Genomic DNA, 15,334 nt, shown 5'->3' with positions numbered 1-15,334 from the left:
TGCTGTCTCAATATAACAGCAAAGTTGAGACCATATACCCGGCTAAAATCCAAAGATTTATTTAGCTGTTCCTTTACAGAAAAAGCATGCCAAAATCTGCTACACAGCATTAGTTCTCAAACTTTATTGTTCAACAGCGTCACATACAGGGCTTGTTAAAACACAGACTGCTGGGCCCTAAGCCCAGAATTTCTGAATAGATACAGGGTGGGGTCCAATATTTGCATTTCTAACCAGCTCCTTGTTGATGCTGATGTTACCACTAGGGGTAAGGGAAGAAAAAACTTTGAGAACCAATGTTGTAAAAAGTTTTTAAATGCAATTTATTCCCCACTGTACTGTCGACAGACATTACACTCATTTCTAATTTTGGGCCATTAAAAATAATGCCATTTTGATAACTTCTGCACAAAACTTCTGGTGTATGTTTATATGCATTCTGAGAGTGAAAACACCAGCTTATAATCTACACTCGTGGTCAGAAGATACTTCCTAACAACTTTCTAAAATGGTTATACCAAACTATGCACTCATCACCAGTGTATGGGACTTCCTCATGCACAGTATCTCCCTAATTCTGCTTCTTTTTCATTTTAGCCATTCTGGTGAATACCTAGGGGTATCTCATTGTGCTTTTAATTTTTACTTCCCTGGTGACTAATAAATAAGAAATCTTCTCCATTTTCACCACCTCACATGCCTATATTCATGATAAAAACTCTTTAGGAAACATCCTTGCCTTGTTTTCAATCTTAGGGGGAAAATATTCAGCCTGTCTCAATTAACTATGACATTACCTGTAAATTTTTTGTGAATGTCTTTTATCAAGACATTCCCTTCTATTCCTAGTTTACTAAGGGATTTCTTTCTTTTAACATGAATATTTATGTAAGTTTATCAAGTATATTTTATACTTCTATTGAAATCACCATGAGGTTTTTTGGGGTTTTTTTTCATTTGGGTAACAGATGAATTAAATTGATTGAAGGTTAAATGTTAACTCACATCAAAAAAATCCTCCACTTGGTTCTGACATATTACCCTTTTATATTAAATCTTGCTGAAAGTAGTTTGCTAATATTTGTTTAAATTTTTTTAATCTTTGTTTAGGAGTGAAATTGACTTTAATTCCCACTTCTAATATCCTTGACAGATTTGAATATCAATGTTCTCTTGGCTCCCTAAAATGAGTTGAAAATTGTCGCTTTTTCGCTATTTCAGATTACAATTTATGTCAAACTGGTATTATTTCGTCTTCCATGTTTCACTGGTGAAGCTATCTTAGCTTACAATGTTCTTTATGGAAAAATTTTTAATTACATATTTGATTTTTTAATAGTTACAGATTTTAAATTTGTATTGCCTATATGTCAGTTTTGGAAAGTATTTTTTCATACTATTTCATAAGTCTACTTATAAACATAAAGTTGTTTCAACTAATGGGGTCTCAACCTAAGCTTGTGGAGGTTGCCAGGGGGCTCCTCTTTGCTGTTGAATCTGGAGAAAATCCTGTTCAGCTTCTCAGATTCTCAAGCCTTGACTCCTTCAGAATCAGTAGCTCTCTACCAGAGTAGAGAAGTCCACAAATGTTGGGCTCATCTCCCTGAGTTTCCTTCTTACAGATCTAAGAGCTGTAAAACGGTACTTGTTTGAAGGTACTCAAATATATTGGCAAGTTTGATCAAAATGTCCTAGTCTGACATCCCCAGAAGTGAAATAGACAAAAGAAAAATTCACTAGACTATAAACTCCTCAAATAAGATCCCTGCACTCAAAGTTTCTATCTTCAATACCAAGACAGTGCCTGACACTATCATTACTTTACTTAGTGATGAAACAATCACCTGAAGGATAATTCTAAGCAAGTAAAGGAACTAAAAAGAGAGTACTATTAAAAATAAGAACAAGAAATATATTTTCAAATCACAGAATCCTCTTTTGGTCTGTCTCTTATTCCACATTCTCTCTAACAAAACCCTGATTCAGGATTCAGTCACTCACCCACACTACTTTATTTGGCTCATAGATTATGCCCTTTCCTCAGTTCACTTCTCTTCAGTCCATCTTCCACAGTTCCAATTCAGATCCTCTGCTAAAGATACTTCAAATGCCTCCTCATTCTCTAAACAAAAAATTCTAATCTTCTCTTTATGGTATACAAGGCACAAAACTATCTGACCTTAGGCTATCTCATGAAACTTACCTTTCTTCCTGCCTGCATTCTACATTTTGTATCCCATATTTTAGCTACACAGAACTATTTTCATTTCATCAAAAGTGCTGTGCCATTTTACGTCTCAGTTTTAAGGATATTGTTATCTTTGTTTAAAATATCTTTTCACCACTGACAATCTGGTAAACTCAACCTTCTATTCAAAATTATACTCCAGATTCATCCTTGGGAAATTTTTGCAGACCTTCAGGAACTCCTAATCAACTTCACCCTTTATATCACTACTTTACCCTATGTCTAATTATAGCACTTACTATCCTACATTGCAATTATTACATCTTATGCACTTAAGTACTACTTTTGAACAAATTGTAAAGGTGTACTTCAATAATATCTTCAAGATGTTTTCTACCAAAGAATCTTTGCTAATTTTCTATTTCTGTCTCCATTTTCAAAAATTTTTATCCTCTAAATTGATATTGTATTCAAATTAATTTAACATATAATCACTGGATACCCATCTCATACCAGGTACCACTGATAAATAACACTTAATATTTAAAATGCTTTAAATCTCTTATTCCCAGCAAATCCACTTTAAAAGAAAAAAAGATGAGCAGAGAAAGAATAAAATAGATAATAAACAGGTATAAGATTTCTAAACTTTCCAGGAAGTACCTCAAAACCATATGAATTACATCACAAATTACAAAAGAGAAAACTAAGATGTAAAAGAAAAAACATATATGCCTTAGTTTCTGTTTTCAGATCCTGTAATTCCACAACACTGCCTAAAATTATAACATTCACAGTAGAAAATCAATGAGAATCAACTACACCCAAGTAGTTATGAACACATTTTTATAAATGGTTTTATTTTTGCATATGTTTTCAGGTAAATAAGGCATTTCTTGTGGATCCTCCATGTCTAAGTTAGACTTCTAGAAAAGGTAAGAATAATTTCAGTTCACAATTAACAGAATACATTTCTTCTGCAAAAGCAATTTAAGCAGTCTTCTGTTTAATGATCTACAGAACAGGTGATGCTTTCCTTTGTAAAATACAGAACACAGTCAACAAAATGCATTCCTTTATCCTCCAACACATACTCATTTTCAAGAGACAAAAATTCTAATATGGCACTAACTAGTTAAAAGAACACTGGACTGTCAAGAGACCAATCCCAACTCCGCTTCTGATGAAAAACAAAAATTATAGAACCAGAGTGTTAAGGTTTGAATATTTGCTTTAGGCATCATCTCTAAAACTAGAATAAAAATAATAGTACCTGCCTATGAAACAGTAGGCAGTACATAACGCTAGCTAATATTATAGCAAATAATACTATCTTTTAACAGCTCTATGGAAGAGTCTAATTAAAAAGTCATGTGTTAAAATCTTTAAGCATTCATTAAAATGACCAGACCAATGCTGCCTCTGCTAGTATACTCAGTTCTTATTACCCTTTAAGCAAAATTGAGGTAGGACAGAAGGCAATGATAGGGAAGATATTTTCTTTTCTGTTTTGTAGGCCTGTTATGGTCTTTCTGTCCATTTCATTTGAGTTGAATGTAAACCCTGCTTCTGCTTATGTCCTCATACAAACTGAAATACTGTGCCACAACTTTAACTTGTTACTTACTTCAACTTGGCTTAGAGAAAGCCTCCACATCTTATCTAAGAATTCTCATGGAAACCAATGGCTCACTCTTCCTATACTAAATCAATTTGAGCTTCTCACAAGAAATATCTAGTTACCAATTTTGGTCTCTCTATACTGTCCTGTTTACTATTAGCCACACTCTGAGTTGATTAGGGATTGCATTAATAAGCTCCTCTATCCCACTCTGGAACTGAGGCCAAAGCAATCAAACAAGCATATTTTGCATTACACAGTGACCAAGCTCATGTCATCAATTAAAAATCAACAACAGAAACCCAAAACAAACCCACCCATTTTTTATTCAAAGGTACAATCAAACAAGCACATATTATTAAATCTACTTGGGGCCTACTAAAAAACAACAACCCAGTATGATACAACTCAAAACCTGTCATTTGCTTACACTAATACGAAAACTACAATATCTATAATGAAATCCAAGATTTAAAACGCTTATCGTGACTATGACTTAAAAATTTATGTGTATGTATGTATGAAGGTGGGGGCTGAAGGAATGTCAGGGGGCAAGTATATATACATTTAGGTACTTACTTGCTCCAATTTAAAGATGTGTTGATTAAAGTAGTGCTGTAAACGTTCATTAGCAAAATTAATACAGAACTGTTCAAAGCTGTTATTTTCATAATCTTCAAACCCAAAAATATCAAGAACACCAATAGACAAAGTCTGTAAAACAGGAAAAGATTAAAGTTAAAAAAATGCTCAATTTTAGTTCATGAATATCATTTACAATGTAAGGAACAAAATGCTCAAAGTTCTACAGCAGTGGAGAATAGTTTGGGGTGGGAGGATGGCTAATGTTGAACCAAATGAGCACAAATAAAAAGCATTTTAGCCTTGGCTGGTGTAGCTCAGTGGACTGATTGCCAGCCTGTGAAGCAAAGGGTCTCCAGTTCGATTCCCAGTCAGAGCACACGCCGGGGTTGCAGGCCAGGTCCCCAGCAGGAGTCATGCAAGAGACAATCACACATTGATGTTTCTTTCTTTCCCTCTTTCTCCCACCCTTCCCCTCGCTCTAAAAATAAATTAATTTTTAAAAAAGCATTTTAGTTTTCATCATCTTCATCTTTTCTTTTTATCCTATTTTAGAAATCCAAAAATTTAACACATAAGATCCACTGATTATTCTACATAAATGGACAAAGCAGGGTTAGCAGCCTGTTATCTCAATCTCAGAAATCCCTGAACTCCAAGAGTAAAAGGAATGGAAACAACAGGCTATGAGAAGACAAAAGTTGCTTCAATAAAACTAGGTCACTCCTATCTATGCCTTGTTATTAACCAAAAGGACCATTCAATTTCTCCTACTTTGACTTCCATATCCCAATAGATTTCTGTTTTAAAAACCAAGCTGACAAGAATGCATAACCGGCTTCGTGCAAGCCAGAAACAACACTAAATATCAGAATATATGGTTTCTTGAAGTTAAAATTTTAATTTTTATTTAAAAAAAAATAGGCCCTAGCCAGGGTGGCTCAGTTAGCTGGGCATCATGCCACAAAACGAAGGGTCACTGGATTGATTCCTGGTCAGGGCACATGCCTAGGTTGCAGATTCAGTCCCTGGTTGGTCCACGTGCCAGGGGCAACCAATCTATGTATCTCTCTCACATCAATCTCTCTCTCCCTCTCTTTCTCCCCACCTTCCCCTCTCACTAAAATAAATAAATTTTTAAATGTCTTTTAAAAAACTGCACAAGGTTTGTAATGTTAAATAGTTCTAAAGGAATTATTTTTTAAAAACAGGAATCTCTTCTTCATCCTCAATTTCTGCACCCTAGAGTCAACTACACTCAAATATTTTAGCTGTTTGGTATGGAATAGTATAGTATAGTATACAAATGCTTATTTTTTAAATAATTTTTGTTTTATTTATTGATTTTAGAGGAAAGGGAAAAAGGGAAAGGGAGAGGGAGAAAGAGAAGGAAAGAGACAGAGAGAGACAGAGACACTGATTTGTTGTTCTACTTATTCATGCATTCATTAGTTGATTCTTGTATGTGCCCTGACAGATCTAATGCACAACCTTGGCATATAGCACAGGTGGCAAACACAAGGCCTGCAGGCTGAATCCGGCCCTCTACCTTGTTTTATACAGCCTGGTACCTTGTTTCTACCTGGTGGCAGTGCTGAGCTCCTTGCCCCTAGTTAAGGAGCAGTTACATATATACAGTCCTAAAATTACATTAGGCCCTTTGAAGGCAACCACAAGGATAATGTGGCCTCCAGCAAAAAATGAGTTTGACACTCCTGGCATACAGGGATGAAGCTCTAACCAACTGACCTAACTAATTGGCCCTTGGCCAGGGCCAAATATTTATTCTTCTCTTTCTTGATATCTCACTTGTAGAAATTATCTTCTAACTTCTTACTGTGGGTGACAAAGATTTAACTCTAATATACCAAAACCAACATTCTTCTCACCACTCCACCTCATTCTTGAAATGCAGTTGAATGACAATTTTGGTTAAATGAAAACAATTTTTCTCCACTGGTGCTAAGACAGATACCAAGCAAACTGATGTAATGAGCTATACATAGTAAGACATTTTTAAAAGTCTCCAGTAAAAGTGATTTGTTTCCCATAATTATCTAAATCTATAAAATTCAGCTCTATTTCCTACTATCCCCCACCCAAAAAAAAGTATTTTGTTTAATTCTGCTGACTAAATTCTAAGTCCTTATGAAAATAATAGCCTTCAAAAATAAGTCAATTTGGTAAATTAGATTACAATTAAAATTAATACTGTAACTATGGGCTCACACAAAGCATGAAAAGTTCAGTAAATGTAATTTTACATTTAAATTAAGTAATAAAGATGACATTTCTTTTTATTTTTTCCTTTTCTCCATGTCCCAGCACTTGATGACAGAACCGTTGGAAGCCACTAACACCAAAAGGGCTGGAGCCCTTTCCCTTGGCCTCAGTACATTACAGAAACCAGGACAGTACACATGATCCCCACCGAGAAGAGGAGGATTAAAGATGACATTTCTAGGCCTGGGCCAGGTAGTTCAGATGGTGAGAGCGTCATCTGGATAAGCCAGGGTTGTGAATTGGATCCCCAGGCAGGGAACATACAAGAATCAACAAATGAATGCATAAATAAGTGGAGCAACAGGCTGATTTCTCTCTGTCCCTGTCTGTTTCTCTCTTTCCCTAACCCCTCTAAAATCAGGTTTTTTCAATGTTAAAAAATTTTTAAATGTCTAAAATTTTTTTTTAAAGGATGACATTTCTAAACAGCCTGAAAAAGTAGACTATTCCTTTTCAGGAAGTTCGTGAAAGTTCGCAGGAAATAAAAATGAAAATAAATTTTAAACAATTAAAATTAAATTCTAAAATCTACTATATTAAAAACAAATTCCAATTGGAAAAAAGCACTGAATATAAAACATTACATTCGCCTGGCTGGTATGGTTTAGTGGATTGAACACCGGCCTGCGAACCAAAGAGTCGCTGGTTCGGTTCCTAGTCAGATCACATGCCTGAGTTGCAGACCAGGTCCGTAGTGCGGGGAGTGCAAGAAGAGACAACCACACATTGATGTTTTTTTCCATCTCTTTCTCCCTCTTTCCCCCTCTGTCTAAAAATAAATAAATAAAATCTTAAAAAGAAACAAAACAAAAAAATTATATTCTAAAAGTATGAGAATATTATATAATCTCGGGCTGAAAAGGCCTTCCTATATAAGAAAAATAAATAAAGCAAGCCCAGGACAATAAACAAAGAGAATATCAGAATTCACTGCACAAAAGTTTAAAACATGCGGGTTAAAAAACACATGAACAAATCTTTACAATCAAGAGGAAATATATGTAATGTATGCCAAACTTAGGTCTCTACAATATCCACAATGATACCTAGAGAGGATAACAAAAAATAAATATAAAAATAGGAAAAACATATAAAAAAAGAAAATAGAGAAAACATGAGAAAATGCTCAATTTTCATCTATCATTAAAAACATTGGCACCTTGGCTGGTGTAGCTCAGCTGGTTGGAGCATCATCTAGTAAGTCAAAAAGTCACAGGTTCAACCCTGAATTGTGGCTCAGTCTCCTGTGGGAGTATGTGCAAGAGGCAACCAATTGATGTTTCTCTTCCTCTCTCTCTTCCTCCCTTCCCCCCTCTCTAAAATCATTAAGTGTGTCCTCAGGTGAGGATAAAAAAAAACAAAAAACACTGGCAACAAAATGGGCTAGTCTTCCTTATCAGATTAGCAGGTGAAAACACTGGTAACATCCATGTGAGGAAAGGAAATAGGGACTTTCATACACTATTAGTAAAAGTGTATAATGTTTTTTTGAAAAGCCAGAGTATTTTTTGAAAAGGCAAATTAGCAGCAGCTACCAAAATTTTAAAATCTATATACCCTTAAATCCATCAATTCATTTTAAGGATTTTTGTCCTAGAGAAATGTACATAAAGAATATTTGTTACATTATCATTTTAACAATAAAACAAATGAAATATATTTTTAATGGGTGAATTTATGGTGCACGTCCAAACTATATATTACAGTTGTTAAAAATAATGAGGCACACATAGATACAGGGAACAGACAGACAGCTGTCTGAAGGGAGGGGGTTTGGGGGACTGGGTAAAAAAGTAAAGGGATTAAGAAAAAAGAAAAAAAAAAAAACACCACCTCATAGACACAGACAACAATATGGTGATCACCAGAGGGAAATGGGGGTGAGGAGAGGTAGAAGAAGGTAAAGGGAAGACAATGGTGATGGAAGGAGACTTCATTAGAAGGTGGTGAACACACAATACAATAAACAGATGATGTATTATAGAACTGCATACTTTAAACCTATATAATTTTCTTAACAATCACTCCAATAAATTCAATTTTTAAAAAATTGAATATAGATCTTTCAGGGGCCACGCGGCTTTGGGAGTGCCCCCTTTTGCCACGTGTATGGTGTGGGAGCCCAAATCAAGGACTGCTACTTCTTTCCTGAGATGCGGTACCCAGACTGGGCAGAGGGAGAAGGAAGGACTGTGTGTGTTTGTGGGTATTCTATAGGACTTTAGTATGTATAGCTTTTAAATAAATAATAATTCTTTTCCTTAAAAAAAGTTGAATATAAAACATTATACTCTAAAAGTGTAATAATAAAAAATAGTAAGGTAGAAATATTTTTCAATACATATTAGGTAAAAAAAATTACAAATTGTAGAAACAATACAAATAGTGTGCATTAAAGGGGTTCTGTGGAAAGTAACCTAACAAGGCGATTTGCTCAAAAATTCCTAATTGGGCAGACCATGGTTGAGTAGTCATGCCCCAGGCCTATTACTTCTTTAGTGAAAAGCTTTCAGCCAGCCTGTCCACTGTTCTTGTGCATTTAGGCTAACATACCTTTAAAATGCCATAAGTAATACCCCTCCCAAGGGGGTGTTAACCCCTAAGAAAGCACATAATCTCAACTATCCTGTTGCTTCCTCCCACCTTCATGTAATCTTTCTTTTTTCTCTTCTAATTTTAAATGCATAGAAGAACCCACAAAACCGCTATACTCCACAGCATTTGAGATCCTGCTATTCCCTGGCATATGGTGCCAGTTTGGCTCAAAGGATCCCGTAAAAATTTCTCAACAGGTTTGGACATTTCTTACCTTGAAAACAGTGTAATTGTATTTTTATGTTTAAAAGCAACACTACATGTGCATCTATAGAAATATAAGTACGTAAGAAAAAATGTCTGCAAAGACACAGACTGCAAAGAACAGTTCCTCTGAATAGGGTAATAAAAACAGAAATAAGGAAGGAAACAGTAGGGAATACAGATAAAAAATGATTCTTACGACTTTTATATAATTCTGTCTTTTTAAATTTAATGTATTAACCATTTTATTGACACAGTTTTCCGGGAAAAATATATAATCTATGGATTAAATACCTTGGTATTTTGCTCCAAATCTTTACTATTCAGAAGTGCGTGATTAATCCGAAAAACTATCCAGTCAAATAGGGCGCTATATAAAGACTTAGCCATGGAGTTCCTCACTGTCACAGCCTGAAAAAAAAGAAAGGGTTAGGAGTACAAGTGAAAATGGCAATAATTCGACTAAGATATTATAACAAAGTATGTTTTACTTTCATTCAAGAAAAGAAAGCTTACTATCACAAATTATAAATTAATTTTTCTCCCAATATAAATAGCCTATAATTGAAGTTTTCTATATACACTCATTAACTTAGTCCAACTCAAAGAATCCAGGCTAAAACTAATTGAAAGATAAGTGGAAATGCAGGTCACTCAGTTCAAAATAGTTTTACTGAAAAGCTGGTAAAGAAGGTATACTAGAAAGTTTACAAACAAATGAATCTTGCCAGCTGAAGTGGGGAAGACTATTTACAGACAAAGCAATAAATCTGTTAGCAAAAAGATATCAGCTACCTGCAGAATCCTAGTCAGACTCTTAAAATATTATCATAACAGCACCACAATTACATTCCTGGTTGTCTTCAGCTTGTTGTTCTTGTCATTGATAATAATCTCTACAATTTCTCCATCCCTACACAAAATAACAATTCTTTCATTATGGAGTTATGCAATTTATTTTCCCCGCACTTCAAATTTTTCCCAGTTTATATAAATTCTGTACCATCTGCTAAATTTTTCTGTTAACCTGAAATTGTTTTAAAACATAAATTCTACTAAAGAAAATTCAACATTTAAAAAGTACTACAACCTAAAAGTGGGGCATGTTATCTTAGAGAGTCTTGTCTTAGCACTGAGGATACAATAATTTATGTATTTATCACCTAGGGACTATTCGGAAGCTTGTATATTCAGGTACATATTTATATTCAGTTCTGAAGTTTATAGGAAGTGGAGAGTAATGATTAATAATTTGTCTATCTTACAATCCCAGTTTCTCTACTTACTCTGTGTGACCTTAATCAAATTGTTTAAACTCAGGCTACAGCTTAGCTTATACGTTTGCAAAATGAAGACAATACCATTACCTATACCATGCAGGTGTTGAATGAATTTCTAAATTACAGTAAAAAAAAATATATGAAAGCTTCAAATTTATGCACACACACACACACAAATACTAGCTAAACAACTAGCAAAGAGAAGACAGGTATCAATTTTCATCTTTAACATTATCAACTCAAAAATAATTTTAAAATGTTTACAAGTTCTGAAAGAAAAAGAAATGTGGCCCTAGAATTCTATACTTAGGCAAGTTACAACAAAGCTGTCTTTAAAATATCAATAAAATTATAGTAGAAGATATAGAAAGAACTTCCATTCTATTTTTCCCAGAGGGGAAAAAGAGAAAAAGATAATCTGCTCATACTCAAAAAAGTAAAACACTTTAAATAAATAAGCATAAGATATAAAAAAGAAAAAAGAAAACACATTGGTTATCACAATATAAATGGGTTGAATATTTTTAGTTAAAAGACAGAACTTTATATTATATTAAAAGCTAAATCCAACCTCTTCATGGCTTATAGTTAAGTACTATTTTCTTAAAACATAGTCAGATAGAATCCACATTTACCAAAGTATGACAATATCTATTTACCCCATAACTCCCAATATATGTGCTTTCAGCCTCTGTTCTCTGAAATGCAGTCCTATCAAACCTTAATCTCAATAAGCCCAAATACTAATTAATATTTTCCCACCCAAATAAGACCTCAATTAGTGTCTCCTATCTCACTGAAAATAGTACCAATATAATTACAGTTGTATGATCCAGAAAATTAGGATGGATCCTTGATATTACTTCTTCCTCCTTGCTTTCCAGTAAGCAAACCACTTCCAGATTCTATTGATTGTAGCATCTAAATTTTTCTTGTTTTAAATATATTCATTTCTATCAATATCCCACCATTCTAGACAAAGCAGCAAACATCTTTCTTCTCAGTACTACTACAGCCTCCACATTCACTTTTATCCTCTGTTTTTGAATCCTAAGATGATCCTCAAGATTCCCATCTGCTGTGGTACATATTCTGTATCACATGTACAGAACTTAAGTGCAGGCAGGACTGTAAATATGATGGATTTCACTCTCCTAATTGTCTTATGTTATATGACAAAAAGTGAACATTACATTTTAAGGATTTAATTATGGCCCAATACCAGCTGATATTTTTAGTTAATCATAGGAAGATTATCCTGGGTACAGCTGACTTAGAGAAAGCTCTTTAAAAAAAAACTGATTTTGCCCCAACTGGGTAGCTCAGTTGGTTAGAGCATCATCTCAATACACCAAGGTTGTGGGTTCAATCTCTGGTCAGGGCACATACAAGAATCAACCAATGAATGCATAAATAAATGGAACAACAAATCAGTGTTTCTCTCTCTCTCTCTTCCTCTCCCCTGCCACCTTCTTTTCTCTCTCATAAAAAGAAAAAGGTTTTTTTAAATCAATTTCTTCATCAGAGATTCTCCTGCTGGCCTAGAAGAAGCAAACTGCCATGTTGTCAGCAGGACCACATGTCAGGAAATGGCAAGTAGACTCTAGCTGCTGAGAATGGTCCCAGACATTCATTAGAAAGTAGATTCTCGAAGACTTCAGGCAAGATGGAGGAATAGGTGGATCCACCGTACCTCCTCGCACAACCAAGAATAGAACAACAATAATTTACAGACATAATATCACTCAGAACTGACAGAGGATTTATCTGAATGGAAGTCAGACAGCCAAGAAGTTGAAGTAGACCCGTTCATCCAGACTGGTAGGGGACAACGAGCCGGGTGGGAGCGGGGCTGGCGCGGGTCGGCAGCTCGAGGAGGTAGGGGAAAATTTGGCGCAAAATTGGCGCGACCGCCATCTGGGACGCAAGAACGCAGCGGTGATCCCTGAGTACGCAAACTGCGGCTGGAGGACCCAGTGAGGCAGCAATCGTGGACCAGGGCAGAGCTCCCAGCCCAGGATCCCAAAGAAGGGTCTGAGCCCAGGAGAACGGAACTACTGCCATTGTTCCCTCCCATCCCCGTTCCCGCCCCCACCCCCACATATAACGTCACAATCTAGCGACTGGGGTGCCCAGCCCCGGTGAACACTTAAGGCTCCACCCCCCACCATAACAAGAGCAACCAGACCGAAAAAAAAAAAAAAAAAAAAAAAAGGCGAGACAGGGAAAGACATAAGACATATTTCCAGCAGAACAGATCAGTCCCCCAGGACTCATCCTTTTGAGCAACCAAGATATAGCCAATCTATCAGATGCACAGTTCAAAACACTGGTGATCAGAAAGCTCACAGAATTGATTGACTTTGGGCGCAATTTAAATGAAAGGATGCAGGTTACCATAAAAGAGATGCAGGAAGATACGCGGAGGAGAGCCAATAGTGAAAGGAAGGAATCTGAGTCTCAAAACAATACAGTGGACCAGAAGGAAGATAGAATCAACCAAGCAGGAAAGCATGATGAAATAAGAATTCAAAAAATCGAGGAAAAGCTTAACAGCATCCAGGACACCTTTAAACGTTCCAACATCCGAATTATAGGGGTACCAGAAGGGGAGGAGCAACAAGTGGAAAAGTTATTTGAACAAATAATAAAGGAGAACTTCCCCAATCTGGCAAAGGGAACAGTCTTCCAAGAAATCCAGGAAGCTCAGAGAGCCCCAAAGAAGTTGGACCCAAGAAGAAACACACCAAGGCACATCATAATTACATTAGCCAAGGTAAAAATGAAGGAGAGAATCCTAGAAGCAGCAAGAGATAAGGGGACAGTCACCTACAAAGGAGTTCCCATCAGACTGTCAGCTGATTTCTCAAAAGAGACCTTACAGGCAAGAAGGGGCTGGAAAGAAGTATTCCAAGTCATGAAAGACAAGGACCTACATCCCAGATTGCTCTATCCAGCAAAGCTCTCATTTAGAATGGAAGGGCAGATAAAGTGCTTTTCAGATAAGGTCAAATTAAAGGAGTTCATCATCACCAAGCCCTTATTTTATGAAATGCTAAAGGGACTTACCTAAGAAAAGAAGATAAAGAAAAGACATGTATAGTAAAAGGACAGCAAACTCACAATTATTAACAACCACACCTAAAGCAAAACCAAAAGAAACTAAGTAAACAACTAGAACAGGAACAGAACCACAGAAATGGAGGGCACATGGAGGGCTAGCAGCAGGGGGGTGAGAGGAGGAGAGAGGGGGAAAAGGTATAGAGAATAAGTAGCATAGAATGTAGGTTGAAAATAGATAGGGGGAGGGCAAGAATAGTATGGGAAATGTAGAAGCTAAAGAACTCATAAGTATGACACATGGACATGAACTAAAGGGGGGGAACGTGGGTGGGAGAGGGGGTACAGGGTGGAGGGGAGAGAAGGGGGGAAATGGGACAACTGTAATAGCATAATCAATAAAATATATTAAAAAAGAAATTAAATAATATGGACACATACAGACAGAACAAACAAGTAATTTATCCTTTAATCTTAACAAAATAGTAAATACAGTACTTAGATGGTAAGAAATTAATAATCTCCAGGCAAAATATCCTAAGTAAATTTAACCACTCAATACAGGGAAAAAAAAAAAAAAGTAGATTCTCAGTGTTACAACTGCAAGGAACTGAATCCTGTGGACAATCTGTGAACTTGGAAGAGGATGTTAAATTTCAGATGAGATCATAGCCTTGACAGACAACTTGACTTCGCCTGGGAACCCTGAACCTAATGCCTAGCTAACCTGTGCCCAGATTTAATAATCCATGGAAACTGTCAGATAATAGTATGTATTCTATCAAGTGGCTAAGCCTATTATATACTCACAGAAAATAAATATACTCTCTTCCAAATGACTCTTCACACACCTTTTTTGTTTAAAATATTTTAAGAGCTTTCCATTGCTCTTCAGGTGAAATACTGAATTCATTTTATACCTAATGCGTAACACATTTCTGAGCACAAAGTTTTCAAATATTTCTAAATAAGTACACTAAACAAATGTAAATAAAAATAAACCAGAAACTATAAAAACAATCTTAGAAAGTTTAAAGTCAAAAATGTAAGTAAATATAAATGTTTTATAGTGAAAAATGTTGTTAAAGAAAATAGATAAACAGTGACCATTTATGTAAAAAAGATTTATTTTTCTGTTATTTAGAAAGGGGCTCTCAAAGTTGGAGACTATTAAATATGACATAAGATACCTGAAATAATGAAGAAATGTAGACTTTTAGGCACAGTTAGGGGAGACCCAAAGTGGGATAAATAAATCATTGTCGGCCCACAAAGCATTCCCTACAGTTCAGTCACTATTTTCCCACCCCTGTACATTCTAATCTCATATTGCTATCCTATTTTTATAATTATCACTAGTTTGATTTCTTATCACTTTAATAAAATTGCACTATAAAATAGATTCCTGCTTTTATACACCTGATTAGTACAGTAAGAATAATGGCTTACTATAGCAAAAAAACCTCACCTGGAAGCTTTCTTATACAGATAATATTTAACATCATGGGACTAGGTAAAGTA

General features: G+C 35.5%; 1 protein-coding gene and 1 pseudogene across 1 annotated transcript in view; both read right to left on the bottom strand.

Annotated features, from left to right (window-relative positions):
* MYO9A (myosin IXA) overlaps nucleotides 1–15,334 on the bottom strand; it is a 258,914-nt gene that overhangs the window by 166,615 nt on the left and 76,965 nt on the right. Inside the window, 2 exon segments of the mRNA XM_028507508.2 lie at nucleotides 4,389–4,523; nucleotides 9,768–9,884. Of these exon segments, the coding sequence (XP_028363309.1) occupies nucleotides 4,389–4,523; nucleotides 9,768–9,884 (252 nt within the window).
* LOC114493655 lies at nucleotides 6,706–6,835 on the bottom strand (annotated as a pseudogene).

This window comes from Phyllostomus discolor, chromosome 1, assembly GCF_004126475.2.
Source record: "Phyllostomus discolor isolate MPI-MPIP mPhyDis1 chromosome 1, mPhyDis1.pri.v3, whole genome shotgun sequence".
In the NCBI taxonomy this organism is placed as follows: Eukaryota; Metazoa; Chordata; class Mammalia; order Chiroptera; family Phyllostomidae; genus Phyllostomus; species Phyllostomus discolor.
Note: the sequence above shows the minus strand (reverse complement) of the source record. Positions and strands in the feature narration are given on the sequence as shown.